The sequence below is a fragment of the Prosopis cineraria genome, unplaced genomic scaffold (genome assembly GCF_029017545.1).
Source record: "Prosopis cineraria cultivar Desert tree isolate PC_DT_omini unplaced genomic scaffold, ASM2901754v1 PC10, whole genome shotgun sequence".
In the NCBI taxonomy this organism is placed as follows: domain Eukaryota; kingdom Viridiplantae; phylum Streptophyta; class Magnoliopsida; order Fabales; family Fabaceae; genus Prosopis; species Prosopis cineraria.
In genome coordinates, this window is record NW_026555341.1 from 30,027,782 (window position 1) to 30,052,955 (window position 25,174).

The 25,174-nt window shown below is 30.8% G+C and overlaps 2 protein-coding genes across 3 annotated transcripts; both read right to left on the minus strand.

Moving 5' to 3' along the window:
- Nucleotides 1-1,241: 1,241 nt before the first annotated feature.
- LOC129322196 (probable disease resistance protein At4g27220) lies at nt 1,242-11,775 on the minus strand. Of its 2 annotated transcripts, XM_054968339.1 has the most exons (6): nt 11,553-11,774; nt 6,479-9,469; nt 5,758-6,336; nt 3,395-3,997; nt 2,421-3,099; nt 1,242-1,546 (listed from the first exon to the last, which is right to left on the minus strand). In XM_054968339.1, exons 2-6 carry the CDS (start codon nt 9,452-9,454, stop codon nt 1,530-1,532), a joined length of 4,854 nt encoding a protein of 1,617 aa, XP_054824314.1. In that variant the 5' UTR covers nt 9,455-9,469; nt 11,553-11,774; the 3' UTR covers nt 1,242-1,529. The 2 variants fall into 2 exon arrangements, with proteins under 2 accessions (XP_054824314.1, XP_054824313.1); XM_054968338.1 differs by having other exon boundaries at nt 1,242-3,099; nt 11,553-11,775.
- Nucleotides 11,776-19,476: 7,701 nt separating this feature from the next.
- LOC129321752 (cytosolic sulfotransferase 5-like) lies at nt 19,477-21,591 on the minus strand. The gene is made up of 2 exons (XM_054967646.1): nt 20,153-21,591; nt 19,477-19,610 (listed from the first exon to the last, which is right to left on the minus strand). The coding sequence occupies exon 1, from the start codon at nt 21,206-21,208 to the stop codon at nt 20,195-20,197; it is 1,014 nt and encodes a 337-aa protein (XP_054823621.1). The 5' UTR covers nt 21,209-21,591; the 3' UTR covers nt 19,477-19,610; nt 20,153-20,194.
- Between the last annotated feature and the right edge of the window lie 3,583 nt (nt 21,592-25,174).

Sequence of the window (25,174 nt, forward strand, 5' to 3'; positions counted from 1 at the left end):
ATAAATTCAAATTAATAAGATTATTTTATTTGACTGTCATTTTAAACAAGTGTTAAATAAAATCACTTTATGTGACCCAAGGATCAAATAAGGTCACTTTATTTGGCAATACCTTATGAACATTTTGAAGTAATCATCAAATATTCTTTCAAAATTGATCCAATTTTAAATTTGAAAGAAAATACTTGACGATTATTTAGAAATAACTGTCAAGTACGGTCACCCTTATTTGATGGTTAATAGCTGTCATGTAAAGGAGCTTTAAATATATGACACCACCTTATATGATGGTTAATAACTATCAATTAAGGGGTTTTTTATAGTAGTGAAATTTGTAGTAACAGTATTTAAATATAGATAATATTTAAAAAAAGCATAATTAATATTTTATAGTGCACATTATATTAAAGTCTAAAAAATACTTTTGGCTAAGATTCTTGCAGCCAAAAGGCCTTTAAAAGTTATTAGCCTGCTCTTCATCTTTCATGCTCATCATTCTCACCATCTTTATGCTGTTTTTTTTTTTATTTCATTTACAAAATAGCAAACAATTTGGTTTTCACCTGGCTCTTTGCTAAATCCATACATTTTTTTTTGGACTGACACTCCAAAGAAAAACGGTGTTATGGAATGATGAAGTAGACTAAAAAAAAAAATACTCATCGTTATTTAAAATTTTTTAAATAAAGTGCATTGGGCTTTTATCTCCATACAACACAAGTAGATCTCCCCCCCCCCTCCCCAACTCATAGCTATTCTCTGATTAGCGAAAATCATATTAGAGATACTATCAAGTATTAAATCTAAACATATCTTTTAGTAAAACTTCGATCATTGGTTTGTCATATTATGAGAACTAACCCCTTTTACTATACTCCACTCCAATTGGTAAATAGATCTTATTAAACAAAAGCAAGTGAAAAAATTCTCTTAATTAGTGAAAACCTCATATTCAAATTAAATAAATGAAAATCCCTGAAGATGATGGATAAGAATTTAATTTGTTAAAAAAAAAAGTCTCCAAAATAACTTTTTGGTTGTACCATATTACCTCCCCCAATTTCTGCCGTATTACCATGTTTAAAAGCTTCTGGAGACACCGAGGTGTGGAACATATAGCCGTTTGTTTAGTTGGAATCTAATGAAATAGAATGGATAGGAATACTTATCAAGATCTCTCATCATAAACCAGAGCCATAGGACAAAAAAAAAAAAACAAAGGAAAATGGGGAGGGTAAGAGTTACGTTATCAAAAGACAACGAATATAAGTTGTATCATCACTGTCAATACAATCCAAAACAACGATCCACACATTCAAATTCATCTACACTATATCACTCAAATTTTCCACTTGGTTACCAGATACACTGTTTTACAGGCCTTGCTTAAAACTTCAAAATTTGAAATCACCCGGATTTTTTACAGTGCAAAACACAAATTTCTAACTAGTAACATCCCCATGCATATGATAATTGCTGCTTTCTTTTCGCTTCTGCCATCTGCTCTTTCCTTTATCATATGCTCTCCGTCAAATGATTCGTGGTGCTGGAATGTTTTCATTACGTACACATCGTTTTTAACAAATCAAATAAAGCAGATCATCACAACCATTTTAGCTAGGAAACTTTGAAGTTACTGCATGCTCTGAACTGAACCTTTTCAAATCAGAATTTTGATTGATCTCAAGCATATACTCCATGTTCAAAATTATAATGCATTTTTAACCGAATCTCACCCTTCAATGAAGTAATTACCTACTTTCAACTAATCCTATCTTTTTATATTTATCTCTATTAAACACCCTACAATAAATATAGACTCATTATTAATAGGGGCACTTTTGAAAAAAAGGTAATGATTACACCTCAAAAAATAAAAAAAGTCTTACGTTTTTTAACATCTAACTTCTCAAAAAATGTCTTATATTTTTAATCGGAGGGAGTATAATTTTGGAGGGAACATAACAATCCTTATTCTTTTAACAATGGGGATCTTTCCATGGAATTCACATGTTCTATTTTTATCTTGTGTTAAATTAATGATATTTGTCAGCAGCATCGAAAGAAAAACTGTTTTTGAGCATATAGGATAAATTTCTGTTAAAAATAGAAATGATGCCTTTCTATTTTCTTAAAGTGAATTACAATTATTAAAATTTTGAAGTTAATTATAAACTTGTTGAAGTAAGTTTTGGAAACAGGAAAACTGATGTCAAGACAACTAAATAAAATTAACAAGTAACTCTACGTAGTGAGAGGTAACCAAACATTTGCTACGCGCATTTTTTGTAATATTTGATCCATTCGTAATTTTTTAACACATGATCTATTTACATGATCTATTTACGTATACATGCAGTAATAGACTAACAGTGATTAGAAAGGAATAAGGAAATGGTGGGAGCATGATAAATATATACCTGTGCTTTCTGTGAAAGTGGATTCCTCAAAGGAAAAGTCAAATTTTGGGCATTCATTTATCTGGACATCATAAAGATATGGAGCACTTAAGTTGAATCCTTTGCAGAAGTGAGCGAGGCTTGGCAATTTTGAAAGTTTCAAGGAGTAGAGATTTGAAAACACAATATGTTGTGAAGTGACAGGGGCTTCATCACTATTATAGTTATGCGAAAAGAGCTCCTCCATTTGCGCAGCATTTGATACCTCTATGCGACATAGTTCTGGAAGAAGCATTGCAACTGTAGGGGTCCTGAAAAGGCATTTCAACTTGTTGCACCCCTCCACTGTTATCCTCCGCAATTTTGGAAAAGAAATGTGGGATACATGCTGAGCTTCTTCCACCTCTTGCATGATTTCCTCTACTTCCTCACATTCTCTAATGACCAACACTGTCAGCTGTTGAAGGCTTCCGCAAATAGGGGAGGAGAAGATGCATTTCAGCTTTCCACATCCATGCACTGTTAAAGATCCAAGATATTGGAAGCTCAAATTTTGGGAGGGAGTAATGAAAGCGCTGCATATGAAGCTTAGCTCACTTAATTGTTGTAGCTCTAATTTCTCTAAAGTCAAATATACTGGGAAGAAATATGGGAGTTGATCAAGCACTTGACTGCCGTTGTTCCCACGAGGCTCTGCATCCTATGGGAAACACAAATGAAGGTCATTAATGAACTAACAAAGGAAAGGGAGCCTAAACACATTTAATAATTAAACATTCCTATAATGATTAATTTTGACCATACATTTAATAATTAAACATTCCTATAATGATTAATTTTGACCATATATATCCATTGTTCAGGTGTTTGATACTGGTTAGAAGTGGTTCAAGGCTCTAACATGCTACGATAAGTGTTCAAGCACCATTCATTTTTATTTTTATTTTTGTCGTCCATGTGAAACAAACAAAAGCAACATGAAGAATGCGACTTACCTTTCCCTTTATTCGAGTGTAAATGCTCACAGTTGCCCCTATGATTGAAGAAAATTTTGGGCATTCTCGCACGCTAATATGTGTAAGGTTCACAGCGTATAACTTGAACCCATTGCAGACATCAAGACTCGGCAATTTCTCTAGTCGTATGGATGTCAAGTTTGGAAGCGCGATTTCATTGACATTGTTACTGCTGGCTTCACTGCAGCGCCCAAAAAGCTCCTCTAACTTTGCACATTCAGATATGTCTATTCTCTCTAAATGGGGAAGCAATGGAGTGAGAGAGGAGCTTGAGAAAAGACACTTGAGCTTGTTGCAATGCTCAACTCTGAGGTCCTCCAATTTAGGAAAGCATGTTTGGAATTCGTTATCCTCTCTCAGAATTTCCTCCAACTCCTCACACTTGATTATCGTAAGATATTGTAACATTGGTAGGGTTCTTCCGTGGAAGCCCTCACCAAATACATATTTCAATTCCTTACATTCACTCAGTATAAGGTTTTGAAGATGGACAAAGTTCGAAATCTGTGAAGGAGCTCTCCACGTCACCCACAGCTCTGGCTCACTTCCTAACCACAGGCCTTCTAGTTTTGAACCCAACAGCTACATATACACAGAACCAAAGACATGTCAACACCATAACAAAATCAACAAGTGCTACTGCTTTCTTTCTTTTTTTTTTTTCCATAAAATTTTAACACATTCATATGATTGTATTTACAAATTTTGTACGACATTTTTTTCTTTTAAAAAAATTAATAGGTGGAAATGCTCATTTTACTTCACAAAAAAAAAAATTTAAAATTAAAAATTGATCAATCAGCTGTTATAATGGCCGCGTGATTTCCTAAAGAAAAGGGAAGCAGCAAAACAGGAAAAATAATTTGAATAATCATGTTGTACCTATCTATTAAAGCTATGGAATGTCGTCTACTTACCAGTTAATCCTTTGACAAAAATTATATATTCAAATGCTGGTTTTCAATTAAAAATTATATATTCAATTTACAATTGAAAATTGATCATTCAACTGTTATTTTTTCCGCACGGTACAAGTGCAGCAAAAAGAAATAAAATATTAGGCAAAGACGATATCCAATTATCATTTTTTGATTTTTTTTGTTAATTTTTATATTGTTGGAAGATGGGTAAATTACAAATTTAATTACATAACCTATAAAATAATTTAATTTAAATGTACAAGAACAACAAATTGCAAAAAAAATAAAAATAAGCAGTCGTTATCAAAATATAACTTCTAATTCAGTGCCACTGCCAGGGTCCTTTTGTAATATTTTTTTTCTGAAGCAATGATACCCTGATTTAAAAATATTACATAATAAGCCAAAAAAATTATAAAATACCACAAATTGTTATCTAAATTTTAAATTACACATGTAAATATTATGGAATAAAATAATATATTATCTATATTTTTTTATTGGTACATGGATAAGAATTTTAAGATAAAACAAGTTTTTTTTAACGTGCAATGGAAAAAGTTATAAATTATAACACAATAATATTCATATTTTTTATTTTCATGGAATAATAAATTTTAGAATAAAATATGACGTTTAAAACTTTAAAATTTTTAACATGTACAAGATGTTTTATGAGAGAAAAATGTGTTGTTATATATAATTTGTTATAGTTATTTTTTTATTATTGTAACTAAACATCAAATAATATCTATTTTTATAATCTTTTAAAAAATAAATTTATTTTTGTAAAATTTCTAAACCATCTATAAATTATTTATTTATTAATTTTAAACAAACGGATCTCAAAACAAATTGTTTTTTATATTCAAAATAGAAAGGGTAAAAAATTCTAAAATTAAACAAATTGTTGATACAAAGAACAAATTCTGAAATAAAAAAAAATATTATGTTTGGCTGAAGGGAGATGGGAGGTAGTGAAGATTTTAATGAGTTAGATTAAAAATAAAACGGAAAAAGGAGGTTAACGTTTTTAATTGTGTTTCCTTGCTCCTTCTTCTAACATTTTTTTCCTTATATTTTTTCTATAAAAATTTTACAACTCTGCTTGCCGTTTTTTTTTTAATTGGACTCTTTAAAATTTCTCCTCTTGCATTTCCATTGAATCCAATAGAGAATTAATTGTCACATAAATATTTAGAAACCATTGGAAAATGGATACATATATTAGAAAAACTATATATATATGAGCATAGTTGTTTTTTAGGATTTTGAAACTCCATTCGGGAGTTAAATCAAATATTGATACACACACACGTGAGACTCCTAATGATTCCACACACTAATAATTGAGACGTAAAAAAGAGTGCGGTAAGATAAGTAATATAAAGAAAGCAAAATGACCAACAAAAATGTGAGTACCTGGAAAAGGCGATTGTTGGAAAAGGATAACCCGTGGCAAAAATCCTGAAGACTTGGCACTTGTTCCAAAGTTAAGAATTTCAAGTTGGGTAACACATTCTCTGAATGATTGTTCCAATCTATGGCTATTGAAAATAAGCATTTAAGCTTGCTACATCTCAAAACTTGAAGCAATCTCAGATTTGGAAACAATACTTGCTCTCCTACCTCTGTACAACTCATTATTTCCTCCAATTCATTGCAATCTGATATTTCAAGATATTCCAATACTTGTACACTTCTAAGAATTACAGGGGAGAAAATTATCTTCAAATTGTTGCACCGCCTCACTTTAAATACTCTAAGATTTTGGAGGCTCACTGTTCCCATTGGACCACTCCAAACAAACTTTAGCTCTGGCATATTATCCAATCTTAGAGTGCCTAAGGGTGAGATCAAGTTGTTTTGGGAATTCATTTCAGTAAAAACATCCCTTTCAAGTGGAAATAGAATGTCTTCCACGCTACAACCCCTAACCTCAAGTTTCCCCAACTTCAAAAGCGATAGTGGAGCTGAAACCTTGTTGTATAACTGGTAGTCCTGCAATTATAATATTTAGCAAATCAATATAATATAGTCACCTTGCCTTTTTTTTTTGGCATTATTTTCATAGATATTATTATAAATGTAACAGGGAAAATTCCTCTAAATAATACAATGGATAGCACATGAAAATACATACCATATTTATATTTGAACCAACCATAATGTTAACACATGAAGCTCTGAATTTTGGACATTCCACCCAGTGCAATTTTCTCAAACATGGGCAACTTGAATGATAGTTTTTTGGGAAAATGCTAAGCAAATTTTTCAAGCCATGAAGTTTGAGTGATTTCAAAATAGGAAGCTCCATCTGAAACTCTTGATGTTCATCTTTATATTGGCCAAAAGCATATTTTAGTTGAGAAGCCCCCTCAATACGCACCTCCTCCAACTGCACAAGGCCTTGAGCACAAGAGTTTGGGAACACATATTCTAACTTATGACAATCAAGGATGGTCAGACTTTTCAATTGTGAGAACACCGAATGTGAATTGTTTGAAGCTGAAATTATTTCATTGCTGGTACCATCACCATCCTCGTCTATTATGTTCTTCAATTCATCACAACTTTCTACAGTTAGCTTCTGTAACGACAGCACAGCTCTGGCGACACGCTTTGGGAAGAGTGATGTCAACATAGGACAACGAGAAACATGTAGTTCTTGCAATTTCTCAAAGAAGAAAAGCAAAGGTGGACCGCACCAAACTTCTTTCAAATTGCTTAACGACTCCAACCTTAACTTGATTAGCTTTGTAAACAGAGTTTCTGCTTGAAACAAATCAACATTATGAGAATTTGCATCAACAACGCATTCTAAATTTGAAAAAGAATGAAGCCACAAGCTAGTCAACTCATCCATCCTTCCTACACCCTGAACGATGTCTGGTACAATATTTTTGAAACCTCCATCAAGTCTATATAAAAAAACAGCTTCAGCTCGTTGTAAAAGATCCTTAATAAATGGACTTAAAGCAAATATTTTTAATTCCCCCAAGAACAAAACCTTAGAGTGACAACCCATTAAAGTAGCATAATGTCCTCCATTAAATGTAGGGTAGTCCCCAATGTTAAGTTCATATCTCTGTAATATGGGAAAAGAGGCATTTTTGGAATAACATCCACCAAGTTTTAAAGTTGTTCTACTCAGTCGGATTTTTGAAGCATATAACTCTTCCAGGTGTGTGCATCTCTCTACTATCTTAAAACTTTGCTCTTTGATCGAAGACAAAACCAGCATCTTCAATTTTCTCAACTCTTCTAATCCTTGTGGAAGTTCCTTAAACGAACTTCCTTTCAAGTCAAGAACTTCAAGTCTTTTGAGGCCTAACACCCATGACAAATCATCACCTAATTGACAACCTTGCAAGCGCAGAGTTTGTAGATTAGTTAGCAAATTCATAGAGTATGATAGTGATGACAAGTCCACTACTTCATCATATCCAGCATTGATTTGCATTACCTTGAGTGCTGCCATACCTCTAAAATTTGCTTCTGATAATTCACATGCACCTACGTTGTTAAAGAGCAAAATCTCAAGTTTTGGAGCATCTAATCTTTGCGGAAATTGAGATGTTTGATTGCACCAAGAAGTGAATGCATAACAATCTTTTATCGACTCATTTCTTGCCACCTTCATATCCTTCTCAAGGTTCACTAGAATAGTGCGATTTTCTTGGGATGATATCCACAATGCTACATCTCGAATTGTGTCATGCATTCTCAACTGATCTTTCTTTCTCTCAGACCACATTAGCAAACAAGAATCTACAAGATTATTTATACCTGCACTCACTTTGTTTCTCACCTCTTCAAGTGAACCCAATTCTTCACACATGCCCACACCAATTGCTATTCTAAACAAATCTTCAACAGAGATATCTGAATCTTCTGGATACATAGAGCACATCAAAAAGAGTGACTTGGATTCATCGCTTCTCAAATAATCATAGCTCAACTTAAGACAAGAAAAAGCATCTCTAACACCTGGTTCCTCCTCAATTGGTTTTGAATACCTCAATTTTCCTAGTGCTTCATTCCATTCTTCTATAGATTTTCCTCTCAAAGAGGCTCCTACAGCTTGAATTGCAATAGGAAGCCCTTTGCATTCCCCAACAATTTCTTGTGCCACATCGTGTAATGATTTGTCCACAATACGAGCATGCTTTTGGAACAATGTCCAAGATTCCTCTTTAGATAAGAGATGCAATGGAATCTTCCTCTCACAATCCATCAAAGTGCAGACGCGTTGACGTCGAGTAGTAAGAAGGACCTTGCAGCCCACATGATAATCTTCAAAAGGAATACCAATATCCTTCAAATCAATCTTAGCCCACATATCATCTAATATCATGAGTATCCTTTCCCCACTACTCAATCTCACTGACAAACGTCTTGCTCTTCCAGCTTCACTTTGTTCTTTCAATTCCAAATCTAGCATGTCTGCAATTTCATCTTGAATCCTTTTATTATCTGGATTTTGGGAGATGGTTGCAAGTATGACTCGATCAAAGAGCTTTGATTTTTTGACCTCTTTGCCAACTTCTTTAATCAAGGTTGTTTTGCCGGAGCCTCCCATTCCATACAATCCAATCATGTGGGTACCGTCATCTTGGAGAGCTGCCAAAAGTTCATCTGAAGCCAACTTCGTAGATTGGAAATACACAAAATTTCCAGAAGAAAAATACTCTATATCTGGAATTTCCCCAGGGACAGAAAAGGGATCAAAATTATTCCTTTCAACAAGTTTTTTTGTGTTTTCTATCTTCTTTGCCATCTGTTTGCCCAAACAATATCTCTTCCAATAACTAGTACACCTCCCATGAAAGCAATTGTTGTTTTCTTTCATTTGCTGTTCCAATTTTTGCACCTCATCAATATGAATTTTCACTTCGCCTAGCCAATTCTCAACGGCGTCATCAATTCTTTCAGCTTTAATCATTGCTTCTTGGCGACGATTCTGCACTTTACATTGAGCTGATTCAAGCTTTTGCTTCTCTGTTTCAAGAGTTTCAGTGATTTTGCCAGCACAGAACAAATATTTCCCTTGACGTGCCACTGGATCTACCAAATATTCAGCAACTTTGGCAATAACTGATATTACAATCTCTGCCATTTGAGCCAGCACAGCCTACAGAGAACCATATAACATCAAAAGTTACATTACCAATTGCAGGTGACTGCATCCCAGCGAACATTAAAGATTTTCCATCTTCCAAAGAATCTAACATTAAAAAAGCATACCTCGTAATCATGTACACGACCCACAAAATTTAAAGAACTTTATATGAAATTATTAAAAAAATCAAATAATATCTTTTCTATTCTGATGAGATTCGAAAATTATACAATATTTGTTTCCCGTCTATTCGTAAAAATATTATTATTCAATATTTGTTACTGTAAGTAACAAATAAGAGTGTGTATATGGCGCGCTATCATGTACAATAAATATAATTTAATTGGTTTACAATAAATATATAAATTAACTGAAGCAAAACTTAACTAAAAGAAATAGAAATAATTTTTTTGAATTAAAATATCGTGCAGGATGGTTCTCAGGTTAAATTTATTATTAGTAAATTATCACGAACAAACATTATTTGATAAAGTGAATTAACAAGATTAAAGCATAACAAATATTTTTAGGGTTAAATGTAATTTTTTCCTTAGACTACAAGTCTATAAACATCTAAAATTCTAAATTTGTTTTTACTGCAATGTTTCCTACAACATTTGAAAATAATGTATTGTCACCATTGCTGTTAACAAATATTAGTTTTGACTATTAATTAACCAAAAAAATTACTCTTCAAAAATTCCAGAAAAAGATAAAAAGTTACAAATAAGTACTATCTAAAAATATTAATAAAAATTAAGTTTTCTAAATTATGAATAAATATCAAGAAATAAATGTTATTTCTTTCCCATGTAAAAGATTGAAATACCATCTTAATCAGTTACCTTGGTAGGCCACTATTTTAACAAAAAATATTATATTTATTTTAATAATTTTTTATTAAAATATTAATAATTTAATATATATATATATATATAACAATTAAAATATTATTATTTACTAGTATTCACACACAATTTATAAGTTAACTTTTAAAATTTACAAATTTTTCAAAAACTACAACTTAATTAGTGTATCAGTGATTTAAAAATGAATGTGATTTTTTTACAAATAGAAATAGTTGAGTAGTTTAAAAAGAATTCATCTATAAATTTTGGAAGATGCAAAAGTTTCAAAAGTTATCTTTTACCCGGTCTTTATGGTTGAGAAAGAAAAGCTACAAATAAGATAAGAGGAATACATGTTTAAAAGGAGTTGGATTTTATTCTCCGCAAAGGAGAGCAGAGGATAGGAGAAACCATTGTAGATCTGGACCGTTAAATTAAATTTAAAAAATTTAAATTTAATAATTTTTAAAAGTACAATTTAAATGATTCAAATTTGCAGTAGGGAGGCAGTAGAGAAAAAAAAATAGAGAGAAATCCACCCCTGTTTAAAAAGATGAATTGAGATCTTTGAATTTTTGTGAAGTTTATTTGTTTAAAGAAAAAAAAAAAGAGAAGAGTGAAAAGTGGTGTGAGATCTATATTTAAATCCATTTCAAACTCTCTCAAGCAGAAGAAGAGTGAAAACTGAAAAGTGGTGTGAGATCAGTTTAAAAAAATTAGTTGGTTTGACAGCATAAAAAAAAATCCAGTTCAAAGTTCAAACTCAAAAACATGTTGGACCTGAAAATACAGGTATGAGGTGGAAAAAAATTTCTGAACAAAAACTTTTTTCTGATTAAAGAACCCTCGGATGATATGAACTCCGCTGTATGATGTTTGGTGTCAGTATTGTTACATAGCATAAAAAGTAAAAACATTAACGAAAGAAAAAGACATTAATTATTATATCTTTATTCTATAAGGATCAAGTAAGATTTTAAAGCTTTGCGAGAAGGCTAAAACAATCTAACACTGGTTCCACCAAAAGATCATAAAATTAAAGCTCGTGAGAGAAAGTGAGACTTGAGCAAACAAGGCTAACTTTTGAGAAACAAAACGATTTCTAGTGTTGGGGTCGTTATGTTGGAATTAAAATTTTAGAGTCTAACAAGGTAACTGGTAAGGTTAAACATAACATTAAAAAAAAAAACAGTAAATAACAGAAAAAGAGTAACTTGAGATCTAAAAGATGACGATAGAGAGACTACCAGCGAAGTCGGAACAACTGATGAATCCAAGATCTGAACTGTCTCCGATGTGGCAGTTTGAAGGCTGTGAGAAAAACCCAGATGAACAATTTTGGAAGGGAAATGTATAGATAGCAGGAATAGCGTAAAGGTCTTGAAAATTGAAAATGGAACTCAGCCAGACGATGGAAAGAGAATGGAGAGGATGATGAATGAGAGAAGGAGTAGGACAATAATTGCGATCACTGTTGGAGTGTGATTCGTCCAAAATAAATGTCTTTTGACCAAAGTGCCAATCTCTTTTTCTTTGCTTTCCAACTATTTTTTTCAATTATTCTTAGATGTGTGTGTAGGCACTTCCCGTCGGGTTCTTCTTGGGTGCGTGGTCCAAATTTAATGAATTATTTTATATTTATTAAAATAAAAATTTTATAAAAATTATAAAAAATTTAATAAATCTTTTTAATCATCAACTGTGTTTATATTCAATTTAAATAATTTAATTTAATATTAAAATGTCTATAATTTTTATACATTGATCACCAGATCTACTTTACACAATTTAATTTAATATTAAAATTTTTATAATTTTATATTTTAACTACTCAAATGTGCTTTAGACAGTTTAAATTTAATAAAAATATAAAATATTTTAAAAAAATTATAAGTTAAAAATTTTAAATTTAAACTGTACAAAGTACATCAAAGTAGTTAATATATAAAATTTTTAATATTAAATTAGACTGTTAAAATTAAATCTGATCACCTGATTAATAATAAAAAAACTTGTTACAATTTTTTAATAATTTTTATAAATTTTTATTTTATAAATATAAAATAATTTATTAAATTTAAATCATGCAAATTAAAATATAAATGGTTCAGATCTCATAAGATGAGCACTTTCTTTATTTTCGCTCTGCATCTTTACTTTATATTTTTTAGAATATGTGATGTAACCAAGCAGTCCATGCTTCTTACTCCTCTCACCCATTCTCCATTTTTTCACTCTTCCTTTTCATAAATATTATTTGGGAGAAGCAGGGTGCTCATCAAGATGGATCCCGTTCTTATCTGCCATTCAATCTTTGGTTTCTTTTCATTTGTCGTTTCCCAAAGGTAAATTGATAATGGTATAATAATACTTAACCCTCTTTCAGTCTTTTCAACTCTTGAATCATTCAGTCCCAAAAAATTTAATCCTATCTCAAAAATTGCAAAACAAACTATAACGGGAGAATGACAGTGAAAGATCTAATTAATTTAAATTAAATTTTAATTAATTTTTAAATGTCAACAAAATTCTTTGATCCTTCAATAGTAATAAATTTAACAGCGAGATTTACAAGTTTAACTCTCAATTTTTTAATTTTATTAGAATGTATTTATAATTTATATTTCAAATTTTAATGAAAAATACAAATATTCATCTTTAATTAACATTGAAAAGTATTAGGTCTAGCAGCTATAGGGATTTGCAAGTTCAATTCTTGATTTTGAAACTAGTTATGATATATTAGCAACTTATTTTTTAAATTTTAATAGGAAAAACAAATGTTTATATTTAATATTGAAAAATATTAAGTCTAACAATTTTAAAAATTTGCAAGTTTTGCTCCTTATTTTATAACTTTATTATCATACATTCACAACTTGTTTTTCAAATTCTAAAAGGGAATACAAACGTTCATATTTAATGTTAAAAAATATCAAGTTTAATAGCTATAAGGATTTACAAAAGACCTTGCTTTCTCACTATTGTGTATATTTTTGAACATTAAAGATGAACATATATGTTCCCTATGAAAACAAATTGCAAATGTATCATTATGAAGTTTTAAAATTGAGAGCCAAACTTGCAAATTTTTAGAGCTATGAGACTTATTGCCACTAAAGAACCAAGAAACTTTGTTAGCATTCTAAAATTAGTTAGAACTTAACTTAAATTAATGGATACCTTGAAAATTAACTATCATTCTTCCAACTATATTATATACTATAGAAATATCATTCTAGAATTACTTTCTTGGGATAATTTTGAATGTGAGAACGCCTAATAAAAATTTCATTGAAAGTATGATAAATACTTTGTTAAAGGACACTTTTAATCTTTTAACTTTATATTAGGTTTTATTTGATCCCTTAGTTAATTTTATAAAATGTCTTTTTCCAATCCATTAACAAAACATTCAAACTTTTAATTTATTGACAAGACATTTTTATATGTTGACAAATTTAGTTTGAAACTAATTATAACAATGTTAGAATTAGAAGCCTTGGAAGCTAAGAATATATTTATAAAATTAAAAAATTAAAATAAAATTTTATATAAAATTAGAAGATCAAGATATACTTTAATCTAAATACTTTTCATTTCGGTCAAGGGCCGTATGGAAAATTGGCTTAATCATCTCAAAATGTGGTTCTCGTGATCGTGGCCCAGGCTGATAGATTGGTATCTAAATACTGCATGTTGGGCAATGCAGGCAATTATACTGGGCACTGTAGTTTAGATCCGACTTTTCTCACTGCATCAAAGAGCCCCAGAATATATACATACATACATATATATATATATATATATATGTATGTATGTATGTATGTATGTATTATATACACATCAAAAGGCCAATTCTTTGGCAACCTGAGCTTCTGACAGTTGTTCAACCAGTATAAAGCAATTATTTAGTAATAAATCTTCACTGCTTTATATCCTATGCCCGTTTAGATTCGGACCAAGGCTCCCTAAAACATGTGGGCGCCAGCTTTTTTATTGTTTACAAAAGCAATTGTTTTATTCAGTCTTTTAGTCTCTTTAACCATTCATTATTAAGATTAAAAAACTATATCATCTCAATAATTGTAACTCGAATCATAAAAAAAGATAAAAAGTTGAAAATAATGGTTTTGGCTGCTCTCTTCGCTTGTCTTGGCACAGAGGACAATGATTCCCTAGAAACTTTTTTTTTTATTATTTTAAATAAAAGCCAATAACTTGGTCAGGCAATCATGTTGTTTATTTAAATCCATGAGCCTCTCACAGACCTCCGTTCACACTTCTACTTTCCCAAGTTGATTTATTATCTCTCGGCTTATATACAATAAAACATGTCATATGCTGCACTGTGTTTTTATAATTATATATGATTAGCATATATATCTTCAGTTCCTTTTTTTGCGTAGTGCAAATAAGTAAATAATGCAGGGCAATTGAGAAGAGCAAATCAATTCTATTTTGCGTTGCTAATTATTCAAAGCTAATTGGAAGGAAATGGGGAGAAAATGTTCCTCGACGCATGCATTGTTTATATGATAGCAATTGCTTTAGCCAATCGTTCTTCGAATTTCATATATGAAGCAGCAATGGAATAACGTCCAGATTCATTTATATCGTGTATAAAATTTTCCTTCTTCTTCTTGATCAAAACATTAAGAAATGATCAAAGCTTTTATGTCGTATAGAAAATTTAATTAGAAATAAGATTTTTAATTCTTTTTATTTTTAAAAGCTCGAACAAACTTTCTAAAATTTCCCAGAAGTATTTTTTTAATTAAAAAATGAAACAAATAAGCCCTTAATTGGAAGATATTTCCCTTGGTTTGATTTTTATTTTATTGGTATATATGACTAAACATTCGAATTTGATTAACACCCTAAATCCCATAAATAGTCTAAATTCTAAAATGCTTTACAGTACGCACCTTGGCCTCTATTATTTTGATTCTCCCACATAAGATTTAGGATTCTTGCTGGACCACGTTCCCTTCCTTGGGATTTCCGCAAGTATCAGTCAGTGTAAAATATATAAAACTTCAACAGATATACAGCTTATTCTTCAAACTCCTTACAATACATGAGATCAATATTGATCAGTTCACTTTTTCGTGTCCATATGTGTGTGTGTGTTATTTTGAATATATCACTGGCCAGAAGAATTTTCTTTTGGAATTTATCAGTTTCAGCGTTTTTCTGGCAAGTGTAGGGCGAAAAGTTAGTGCAGGGGGTGGTAAAATATAGCACTGGCAGCAGGAGATCGGTTCAAAACTGCCAAACGCTGCCTTGCATATCACTTGCTGGCATTGAGCTTAAATGTAAAAGAACCTTGTGTTCACTTTTGAAGCGTGGATAAAGACAAGGACATGTTGAGTTGATGTGCAACTGAGCATAAAGCGTCCTGTAGTGAACCAAAAACCATTGTGTCGATAAATATGGTTGTTGATCCAACCCGGTTCTGTGGGCACGGTAGCAATGAGATCTTCGCGTTCCTGAGAAATTTGTTCGTCTTCTACGAGGAACTTGTGAAGAGCGGTGAGATAATCAGATTTTGAGTTTTTTTATGCCATTTTTACAGTCTGAGAAGTATAGAGAGAATAGTGGGATAGATGATGAAGTGAATGAAGGTAGTGAGATTGTTAATCAATCTAACAAAGCGTGATATTGGAAGATATCAAACCTCATCCCAATAATTCTGAATAATCAAATCATATGTAAAAAGACGAAAGGACTGAAAATGAATGGCAAAAAGACAACCAAGTCCTTATCAAAGTCAAATCTTTCCTGTCTGCAAAATGATATTGATACGCAATTTCTAAGGTCTTTAAATATCAAAACAGAAAAAGCCTTGCGTGTAAGACAATAGGAACATAATTTAATTACTCCCTTCGTTTAAACTGAATATTATTTCCTAATAAAATACTTCCTACTTTTCAACTAATCCTATCTTTTCATATTTACTTCTATTAAACATTTTACAATAAATATAAAATCATTATCAATAGGGGCATTTTTAAAAAATAAAGACAATGATTACACATCAAAAAATTAAAAATACCTTATATTTTTAAACACCTAATTTCTAAAAAAAATTTTACATTTTTGAACGAAAGGAGTATAAATTTTGGAAGGTAAATTATGAGTATTAAACAATCAAGTTATAGTTTTTTTTTTTTGGAAAAAGATGTAAATTATCTATAATCCAATTTTTCACATGTAAAATCGAATTGGAAATTGCATGCTTAGTTGGTAAATTAACCAAACACACGCCCACACAAAAACAAATAATAGCTGATGGTTGAAAGTGATCATATAATTAGTTATATATCCACATATTAGACATTTTATTTGATCTTTTTTCTGATCGAATGAAAATACGTTCAAATGTAATTCACATAAATAATGTCCAAGCAGTGAAAATCTTATAAAAGTTAAATAGAATATTCTTTTGGTGTAAACAAATAGGAATTTTTTTGGGAGGAAGTGAAATATTTAAAAAAAAAACTATGACAATTTTTTAAAATAAATAACACACCCATATATAATGTCACTTGTTTATTACAGTAGGGTTGCCCAATAATGATGCTTGTAGTTGGGGCCTTGCATATATATATAATAGTATTTTTAATTCCGCCTTTTTTGATTCAACTCCCCCATTTCTGAAGGACCAAGTGTAAAAGGATTGTGTAGGATCTAAATCCCCTGAATTTTCTTAATTTCTTTGTATTTGGGCTGTGCCCCCTTTTCACTATTAAAAAAATAGTATTTTTACCGAAATTAATCATTTTTATAGCAGCTCAAAGATTAGTGTGGTTAATATTTAAATCCACAATGTTTATAAAAAAATTATTTAATATTTAATATTTTTATTTTAAGTTTATTTTCCTAACAAAAATAAGATTTATAGGTAAAAAATAATATTTTATTGAAAATATAATAAATATATATATTCATATAAAATTATTTTGTCATATAAATAATTGAAAATAAAATATAATATATGTATATCTCTTTAATAATATATTATTTGATATATGTATATGTAGTTAAATAACATATATTTAATTTCGTATATAATAATTGTAAATGCATTTCAATTCAATTAAGCTTGGAGACGGGAAATTAAGAGTTCAAACCATAGTTTTTTGCATATTTTGCAACAAATATATGACATGACATGTGGTTGTGTCCATGAGGTGACGGGGTGACATGGCATCATCTACCGAACACATGGTAAGTGACGTGGCAAACTTTCTTCCTTAAAAAATTTCCCCTCCCCTAACCTTGTCCAAACAACCCTCCTCTTCCTTTCAACCAAACAAGCCCTTAAAAAAAAACGTTCCTTCATCTATCTATCAAGCAAACAAGCACAAAGACACATCATGCTCACCAAACTTTCTTCCTTTGTTTCTTTTGTTTTTTTTTTTGAATTGATAGCCTTAGTAAACAAGACAAAAAAAATCAAATCATGTCAGAAATTAACAAATTCTTACACTAGAGTTTAAAATAGTGATATCATGAGAGTTTAAAGACACTTGATGAGCTAACTAGTCCATATATTTTTTAACATATTTAAAAACATGGTTGAAAGTGACAATCTAGTTTTATATAACTAGATTTCTTAATTTCTAAATTAGATTTCTTAATTTCTAAGAACGTTGGATTTGGAATAACTATAAATTTAGTAAAGGCAAACAATTGCCAATTAACCATCCCAATTTTTATAATTCAAAACTAGATTTATTTCCCATAAGGAATATTTTAATTTTTTGAAAGATATCACAAAATAAAATAAAAACATTAAGAATTTAAAAGTAATTTATTCATTATTTTTGATAAGATAATTTATTTTAATATAATTATAATTTATTATTATATGTAAATTAAAATATGAATAACAATTTATTCTATTTTAAAATTTATTGTGATCATGCATATTAAATATATCAATAATAACGTATTTTTTTATTAGAATATGCTGTCATATGGATGCTTATTTGCCCTTACACTTGCATTATTTCTTTGATTAACCAGGGGAAATTTTAAAAATAAATTTTCTATTAAGTTTTACCCTTTATAATAAATTATATTAAAGAAGAAAATTTGTTCCAAAATAAATATTCCTCGATCAATCACTCATTGTCATATATAAGTAAAAATTTAAGCATCAACTTTCATTTTATAATGTATTATCTTTATATAAAAGTAATATAAAGATAAAGGGGTGAATTTAACCATCAGCAAGTTTATGAGAAATGTCTATTAGTATATATGTAGCGAGAAATAAATCATGAACTAACCAAAAAGTAGCAACCGACGCCTTCCGTTAATTTTTAACTAACGGCCGTTTCTTAAAATTGTGGGGCCTACAACACCTGAGACGCATGCCTCAGTCGTCCTTATCATCTTCTTCTCAGATCAAAACTCCGACGAAAGATGTGTCGGCTCCTTGGGCCCTAGAATCTCAATCTCAACCATGTAATTCATTTTTCTTCTTTTGTCATCCTTTACCTCTAAAGACGGCGTCCCCAATGCTAGCAGCTGCGTTCTTGGCTGAAGCAGCGCCATCAACGCCTCTTTCTACAGCTGAGCCAACGCCAACTCTGGCCTATCATGGAAGCTCGAGCTCATCAACGTTCAATAGCTCAAGAAGAAGATACAGTTCTGCAGATCTTTTATCATATGCCAGAGCTTCCAATATCAAAGTCGCCAGATACACAAGTGTCGAAAGAGTTCTTCTTGCCTCTGTCTTCCTCCTTTGCTGATTCGAAGCTTGAGATTCTCATGGCTATGCAGGAATCAATGGTGAGGTGATTCTTTATGTTGGCGCCATTGGAAGCCCTCAGCTTCTTCTTCTGAGTGGGATTGGTTTAAGACCTTATCTATCTTTATGGGAAATTGCGATGGCTCATTATCTTTCCTACGTCAGGCGGTGGACAAGAGAAGGCCATCAAGAAGATAGAGAAAGAGTTAGACTAGTTTGTTCAGTTTTGGGTGGATGAATACAGACGCAGCAGGGACAACTCTAGTCCTGGGCAAGGCAAGGCCAAGAACGGCAACTTCATGGACGTACTTCTTTCCATCGCCCGTCATAGTTGTCTTCTTCACCCACAAGCGAGAAGATGTCGGAACATGAGAGCTGTTCCAAGTGACTTCAGTGTTTGAATTCGACAAACACTTAACATAGAGGTGAGGAGTTGCTCTTCTTCACCTACCGAATTGCTTCTTCTTCCTTTGATGGTTCGTTCATGAAGATGATAGAGAGAGAGAGAGATGAGGAGTTGCAGAAAGATAGCCCATGCATTCTGAAAATGAGAGAGAGAGAGAGAGAATTAAAGGAATGTGGGCTCCCCAATTTTAATAAAACGGTGTTTGTTAAAAACAGACGGAAGGTGCTCATTGCTTTGTTTTTATTAGTTAATAATTTATTTTATATCACCTCACATTATAAACTATCAGACTATCCGCGAAAAATAATGGATGGTTAAATTTGTATTTTTATCTAAAATTTTATAAGAAACACAGCTTGCACCTCTAATTACCAGAAGATAACAAAGTGAAAGGAATTACCATTTTATTGATAATTATTCTACAAGTTAACAGTTTGACAACGTATAAAAAAACCCATGAAAATAATTAAATTAAATTGTGAAGTCAGCTAAGACTTCAAAGCTAAAGAATAACGGACGGTGCAAAAAACCTTTGTACATCTTAACACAATTTTTTTTTTTTTGGATGACCCGAATAACACACATTGTCAATTAACAGAAATTAAAAGAAACTGATATGTCCAAATTTTATGAAGAGATATGGATGTCGCACACAGAAAGTATAACCCGAATCACACCTTGTTTTTGATGGACGAGATTGTCAAGTAACATATATGGATCTAAAATTTCAAGCCATGTTTCCCCAATTTCTCTTTAATAATAAGATCAATACGCTCGCTCATGTCAATTGTGAGGAAATTTTTCCAATCTCCAACTTCTCCACGCCTAAAGTAAGCCTTATTGTCTATGCCAAACCACACTTTTCCAGTCTTATTCACTTCCAAATTGCTCAAATTCTCAAGACTACAAAGCTTCAATATATCTTCCACCACATTTCCCTTCACTTCGTCCTTTGAAAAACCACACCCTATAAACTCAGCAAGGTCCTTCAAAACTTTGATTGGCTCGCGCCTCAAATCTTCAAATCTCAAAAACATTATCTTCTCTGGCCTCTCCAAAGCCTCCTTGTAGTATCCCAAAATTTGATCCCAAAACGGCCCATAAACAACTGTTCCTTGACAAAACTTTTCAAAAAAATCTTCAATTGGAATCAGCCCTTGGGTTTCTGGTCTTATCTTGTTTGCGAAATGCCAGAATGAGACAAACATGTCCTTTGGGTTTCTACACAAGTGCACAATCTTACACCTTGACCCCTTCACAGATTCTGGCAACAAAACATACGGGAGATGGGTTGCAAAGAGCCTTGGTGATGAGAAAGAGCTCAGGTCAGGCATGGTAGTCTGAAGATAGAGAACGCCCTCTAAGAAGGGTACAAGATCATGAGGATTAGTAGTGAGGAGAGGATGAGAGTGACTACAAGTATGAGTCTTGCGATTGAGAATGGCAAAAGTTAGGGCTTTGAGCCAGGTGGTACCAGATTTAGGTGAGGTTACGAGGAGGATGTCAGAGTCATGAGCTTGAAAGTGGTTCTGACAATTGAGGGTTCCTTGCAATCGGTTTGTGGTGAGCCAAAAACCATTGTATTGATGGATACAGTTGTTGAAGAAACCCGATTCTTTGGGTAAGGTAGCAATGAGGTCCTTGCGTTCTCGGGAAAGGTCTTCGACTTCAACTTTCTGGAGGTACCTAGGAAGAGTAGGATGATTACAAGTTGCAGGCTTTTCTGCTGCCATGGTTATATTATATGAATAGTGTGGGGTAGCATGGAGAGGACAAATAGAGATAGACGATGAAGTGATCAAAGTAATGAGATTATGAGATTGTTGAAAGGTTTACATAAACTTTGAGAGGAAATTATGGAAATGACAAAATCAAAGACGAAGGCATCAGGTGGTGATTTATTAAAGCATTGGTGATTGAAGATCACATATCCGATCCGTATCTTCAACTGCCACGTATAAAATATATAAAATCGTGAAAGACGAAAGCTAGTATCACTAACCTGGGTTTTTTTATGCCATTTTTACAGTCTGAGAAGTATAGAGAGAAAAATCGGATAGATGATGAAGTGAATGAAGGCTGTGAGATTGTTAATCAATCTAACAAAGTGTGAAACTGAAAGATATCAAACCTCATCCCAATAATTCTGAATAATCAAATCATATGTTAAAAGACGAAAGGACTGAAAGCAGATGGCAAAAAGACAACCAAGTCCTTATCAAAATCAAGTCTCTCCACTCTGCAAAAATGATATTGATACGCAATGTCTAACGTCTTTAAATATCAAAATAGAAAAAACCTTGCGTGTAAGACAATTAGCAACATAATTTAATTATAAATTTTGTAGGGTAAATTAGGAGTATTAAACAATCAAGTTATATATTTTTTTTTTGGAAAAAGATATAAATTACCTAAAATCCAATTTTTCACAAGTAAAATCGAATTGGAAATTGCATGCTTAGTTGGTAAATTAACCAAACACACGCCCACACAAAAACAAATAATAGCTGATGGTTGAAAGTGATCATATAATTAGTTATATATCCACATATTAAAAATTTTATTTGATCTTTTTTCTGATCGAATGAGTTCAAATGTAATTCACATAAATAATGTCCAAGCAGTGAAAATCCTATAAAAGTTAAATAGAATGTTTTTTTGGTGGAAATAAATAGGAATTCTTTTTGGGAGGAAGTGAAATATATATTAAAAAAACCATGCAATTTTTTTTAAATAAATAACATATACTCCCTCTGTTTAAAAATGTAAGACATTTTTAATCGAATTTTACTCCCAACAAAGTAATTACCTAATTTTTAATTATCTCTATCTTTTCATATTTAACCCTATTAAACACTCTATAATAAATATAAAGTCATTATCATTAGGGACACTTTCAGAAAAAAATGAAATAATTATACCTCGAAAGACTAAAAATATTTTATATTTTTAAACATCTAACTTCTCAAAAAATATCTTATATTTTTTAATGAAGGGAGTGCATATATATAATATCACCTCTTTATTACAGTACTGAGGGTTTCCCAATAATGATGCTTGGGGCCTTTAATATAGATAATAGGATTTTTAATTCCACTCTTTTTGATTTAACTCCCCCATTTCTGAAGGATTTAGTGCAAAAGGACTGTATGGGATCTAAATCCCTTAAATTTTCTTAATTTTCTGTATATTTAGGCTCTGCCTTCTTTTCTCTATTTAAAAAAAGTATTTTTACTATAGTTAATCATTTTTTTACAACAGATCAAAGATCAGTGTAGTTAATATTTAAATTCGCAATATTTATAAGAAAAATTATTTAATATTTTATTTTTTTCTTGTAAGTTCATTTTCCCAACAAAAATAATATTTATAGGTAAAAATAATATTTTATCAAAAATATAATAAATATATATTCATATAAAATTATTTTGTCATATAAATAATAAAATATAATATACGTATATCTCTTCAATAATATATTATTTGATGTGTGTGTGTAGTTAAATAACATATCTTTAATTTCGTATATAATAATTGCAAGTACATTTCAATTCAACTGAGCTTGAGGATGAGAGATCAAGAGTTTAAACCATAGCTTTTGCATATTTTGCAATAAATATATGACATGACCTGTGGTTGTGACATGACACGAGGTGGTGGGGTGATATAGCATCATCTGTTGAACACGTGGCAAGTGACATGGTATCATCTACTGCATACATGGCAAATGATGTGGCATAAGGTAGCATCACGTGATGCATATGTAGTAGAGTAACGTGGCATAAAATACATTATTATTTTTAAAAAAGTTTCAAAAATAAACTTTTAATGATAAAAAAAATTTTATCGACAACATATACTTTTAACATTGTCACCACCAAAAATATTAGTGATGAGAGTTATGATGATGACAACCTTTTTTGCTGCTAAAAACTTTTAATGATGATTTTTGAATTTTTTTTTGGTAGTGGTTGTTGTTAGAGCCGTCAATTAGTATGGGCTCGGCCCTTTTAGGCCCGAAAAAATTGAGGATCGGGCTTCTATTTTACCTTTAAAAAGGTAAATCGGGCCTAAAAGAGTGGCTCTTTTAGAGCTCGAAAATAAAAGGACAGGCCCTTTTAGGTCCGTTTATAATTTTTTTAAAAATTATAATATAAAAAAATAAAAGATTAAATACATAACTCAAAAAAATGAACATATTAAATGCATTCATACATCCATCATTTATTTATTAAGATTTAGCTGATAATATTAACTAAGTTTAATTTTTATTGGTATTTACTTTGATGTTACTATTTGATATTAGACCTAAATGTTTTAGTTTTCTTTATTGTTGTGGTGTAAATTGATTTAAATTTATTTTCTTAAACTTAATTTTATGAATAATAACTTTTTTTATGATTATAAATATATTTTTTATAATTTTTAATTGACAAAATAATTTTAAAAAAATAGGGCCGAGGCCCTGAGGGTCGGCCCTTTAGCCTTGAGGGCTAAGGTCGGGCCTTAAAAAATGAAACCCTAACATACAATCTAGCTTATTAGAGCCAACCCATTTAGGCTCTGACCCTTCAAGGGCCGAAGGGCCGGACTGGTCCTAATTGACAGCTCTAGTTGTTGTTATGTTAGAAACTTTACCTTTAGATATTAATTGTTCTCTTTTTGTAGCCAAAAATTTAAAGAAAAAGGTTCATTTATCTATCTATCAAGCACAAAGACGCATGCTCACCAAACTTTCTTCTTTTGTTTTTTTTTTTTTGAATTGATAGCCTTGGTAAATAAGAAAAAAAAATTAAATCATGTCAGAAATTAACAAATTTCTACACTAGTCTAAAATAATGATATCATGAGAGCCTTAAGAAAATTGATGAGCTAACTAGTCCATATATTTTTTAGCAAATTTAAAAACATAGTTGAAAGTGACAATCCAATTTTATATAACTAGATTTCTTAATTTCTAAGAAAGTTGGATTTGAAATTACTATAGATTTATTAAAGACAAAAAATTGCCAATTAACCATCCAAATTTTTATAATTCAAAAGTATATTTATTTCCCATAAGGAATATTTTTTTTTTTAAAAATAACATAAAATAAAATAAAATCATGAAGAATTTAAAAATAATTTATTCATTATTTTTTATAAGATAATTTATTTTAATATACTTATAATTTATTATTAAATGTAAATTAAGATATGAATAACAATTTATTGTTTTTAAAATTTATTGTGACCATGCATATTAAATATATCAACAATAACGTATTTTTTTATTATAATATGTTGTCACATGGATGCTTATTTGCCCTTACACTTGCATTATTTCTTTGATTAACGAGGGGAAATTTTAAAATAATGTTAAAAATAATATTTCTATTAATTTTACCCTATATAATTAACTATATTAAAAAAAGAAAATTTGTCCCAAAATAAATATTCCTCGATCAATCAGTCATTATCATATATAAGTAAAAATTTAAGCATCAACTTTCATTTTATAATGTATTATCCTTATACATATTAAAAATAATATAAAGATAAAGGAGCAAATTTAGATATCAATTATTTTTTGAAAATTATCTATTAGCCCATATGTAGCGTAAAATAAATCATGAATTAATAAAAACGTAGCAACTGGCGCCTTCCGTTAATTTTAAACTAACCTCTGTTTCTTAAAATTGTGGGGGCCCACATTCATT

Bases quoted from the DNA above. Each gene is read 5' to 3' on its own strand.
- LOC129322196 (XM_054968338.1), bottom strand. From the start codon at position 9,454: ATGGCAGAGATTGTAATATCAGTTATTGCCAAAGTTGCTGAATATTTG. The intron at 6,337-6,478 runs GTATGTATTTTC...TTATAATTGCAG, and splicing joins TTGGTTCAAATATAAATATG to GACTACCAGTTATACAACAA. The intron at 3,100-3,394 runs GTAAGTCGCATT...TGTTTCCCATAG, and splicing joins ACACTCGAATAAAGGGAAAG to GATGCAGAGCCTCGTGGGAA.
- LOC129321752 (XM_054967646.1), bottom strand. From the start codon at position 21,208: ATGGCAGCAGAAAAGCCTGCAACTTGTAATCATCCTACTCTTCCTAGG.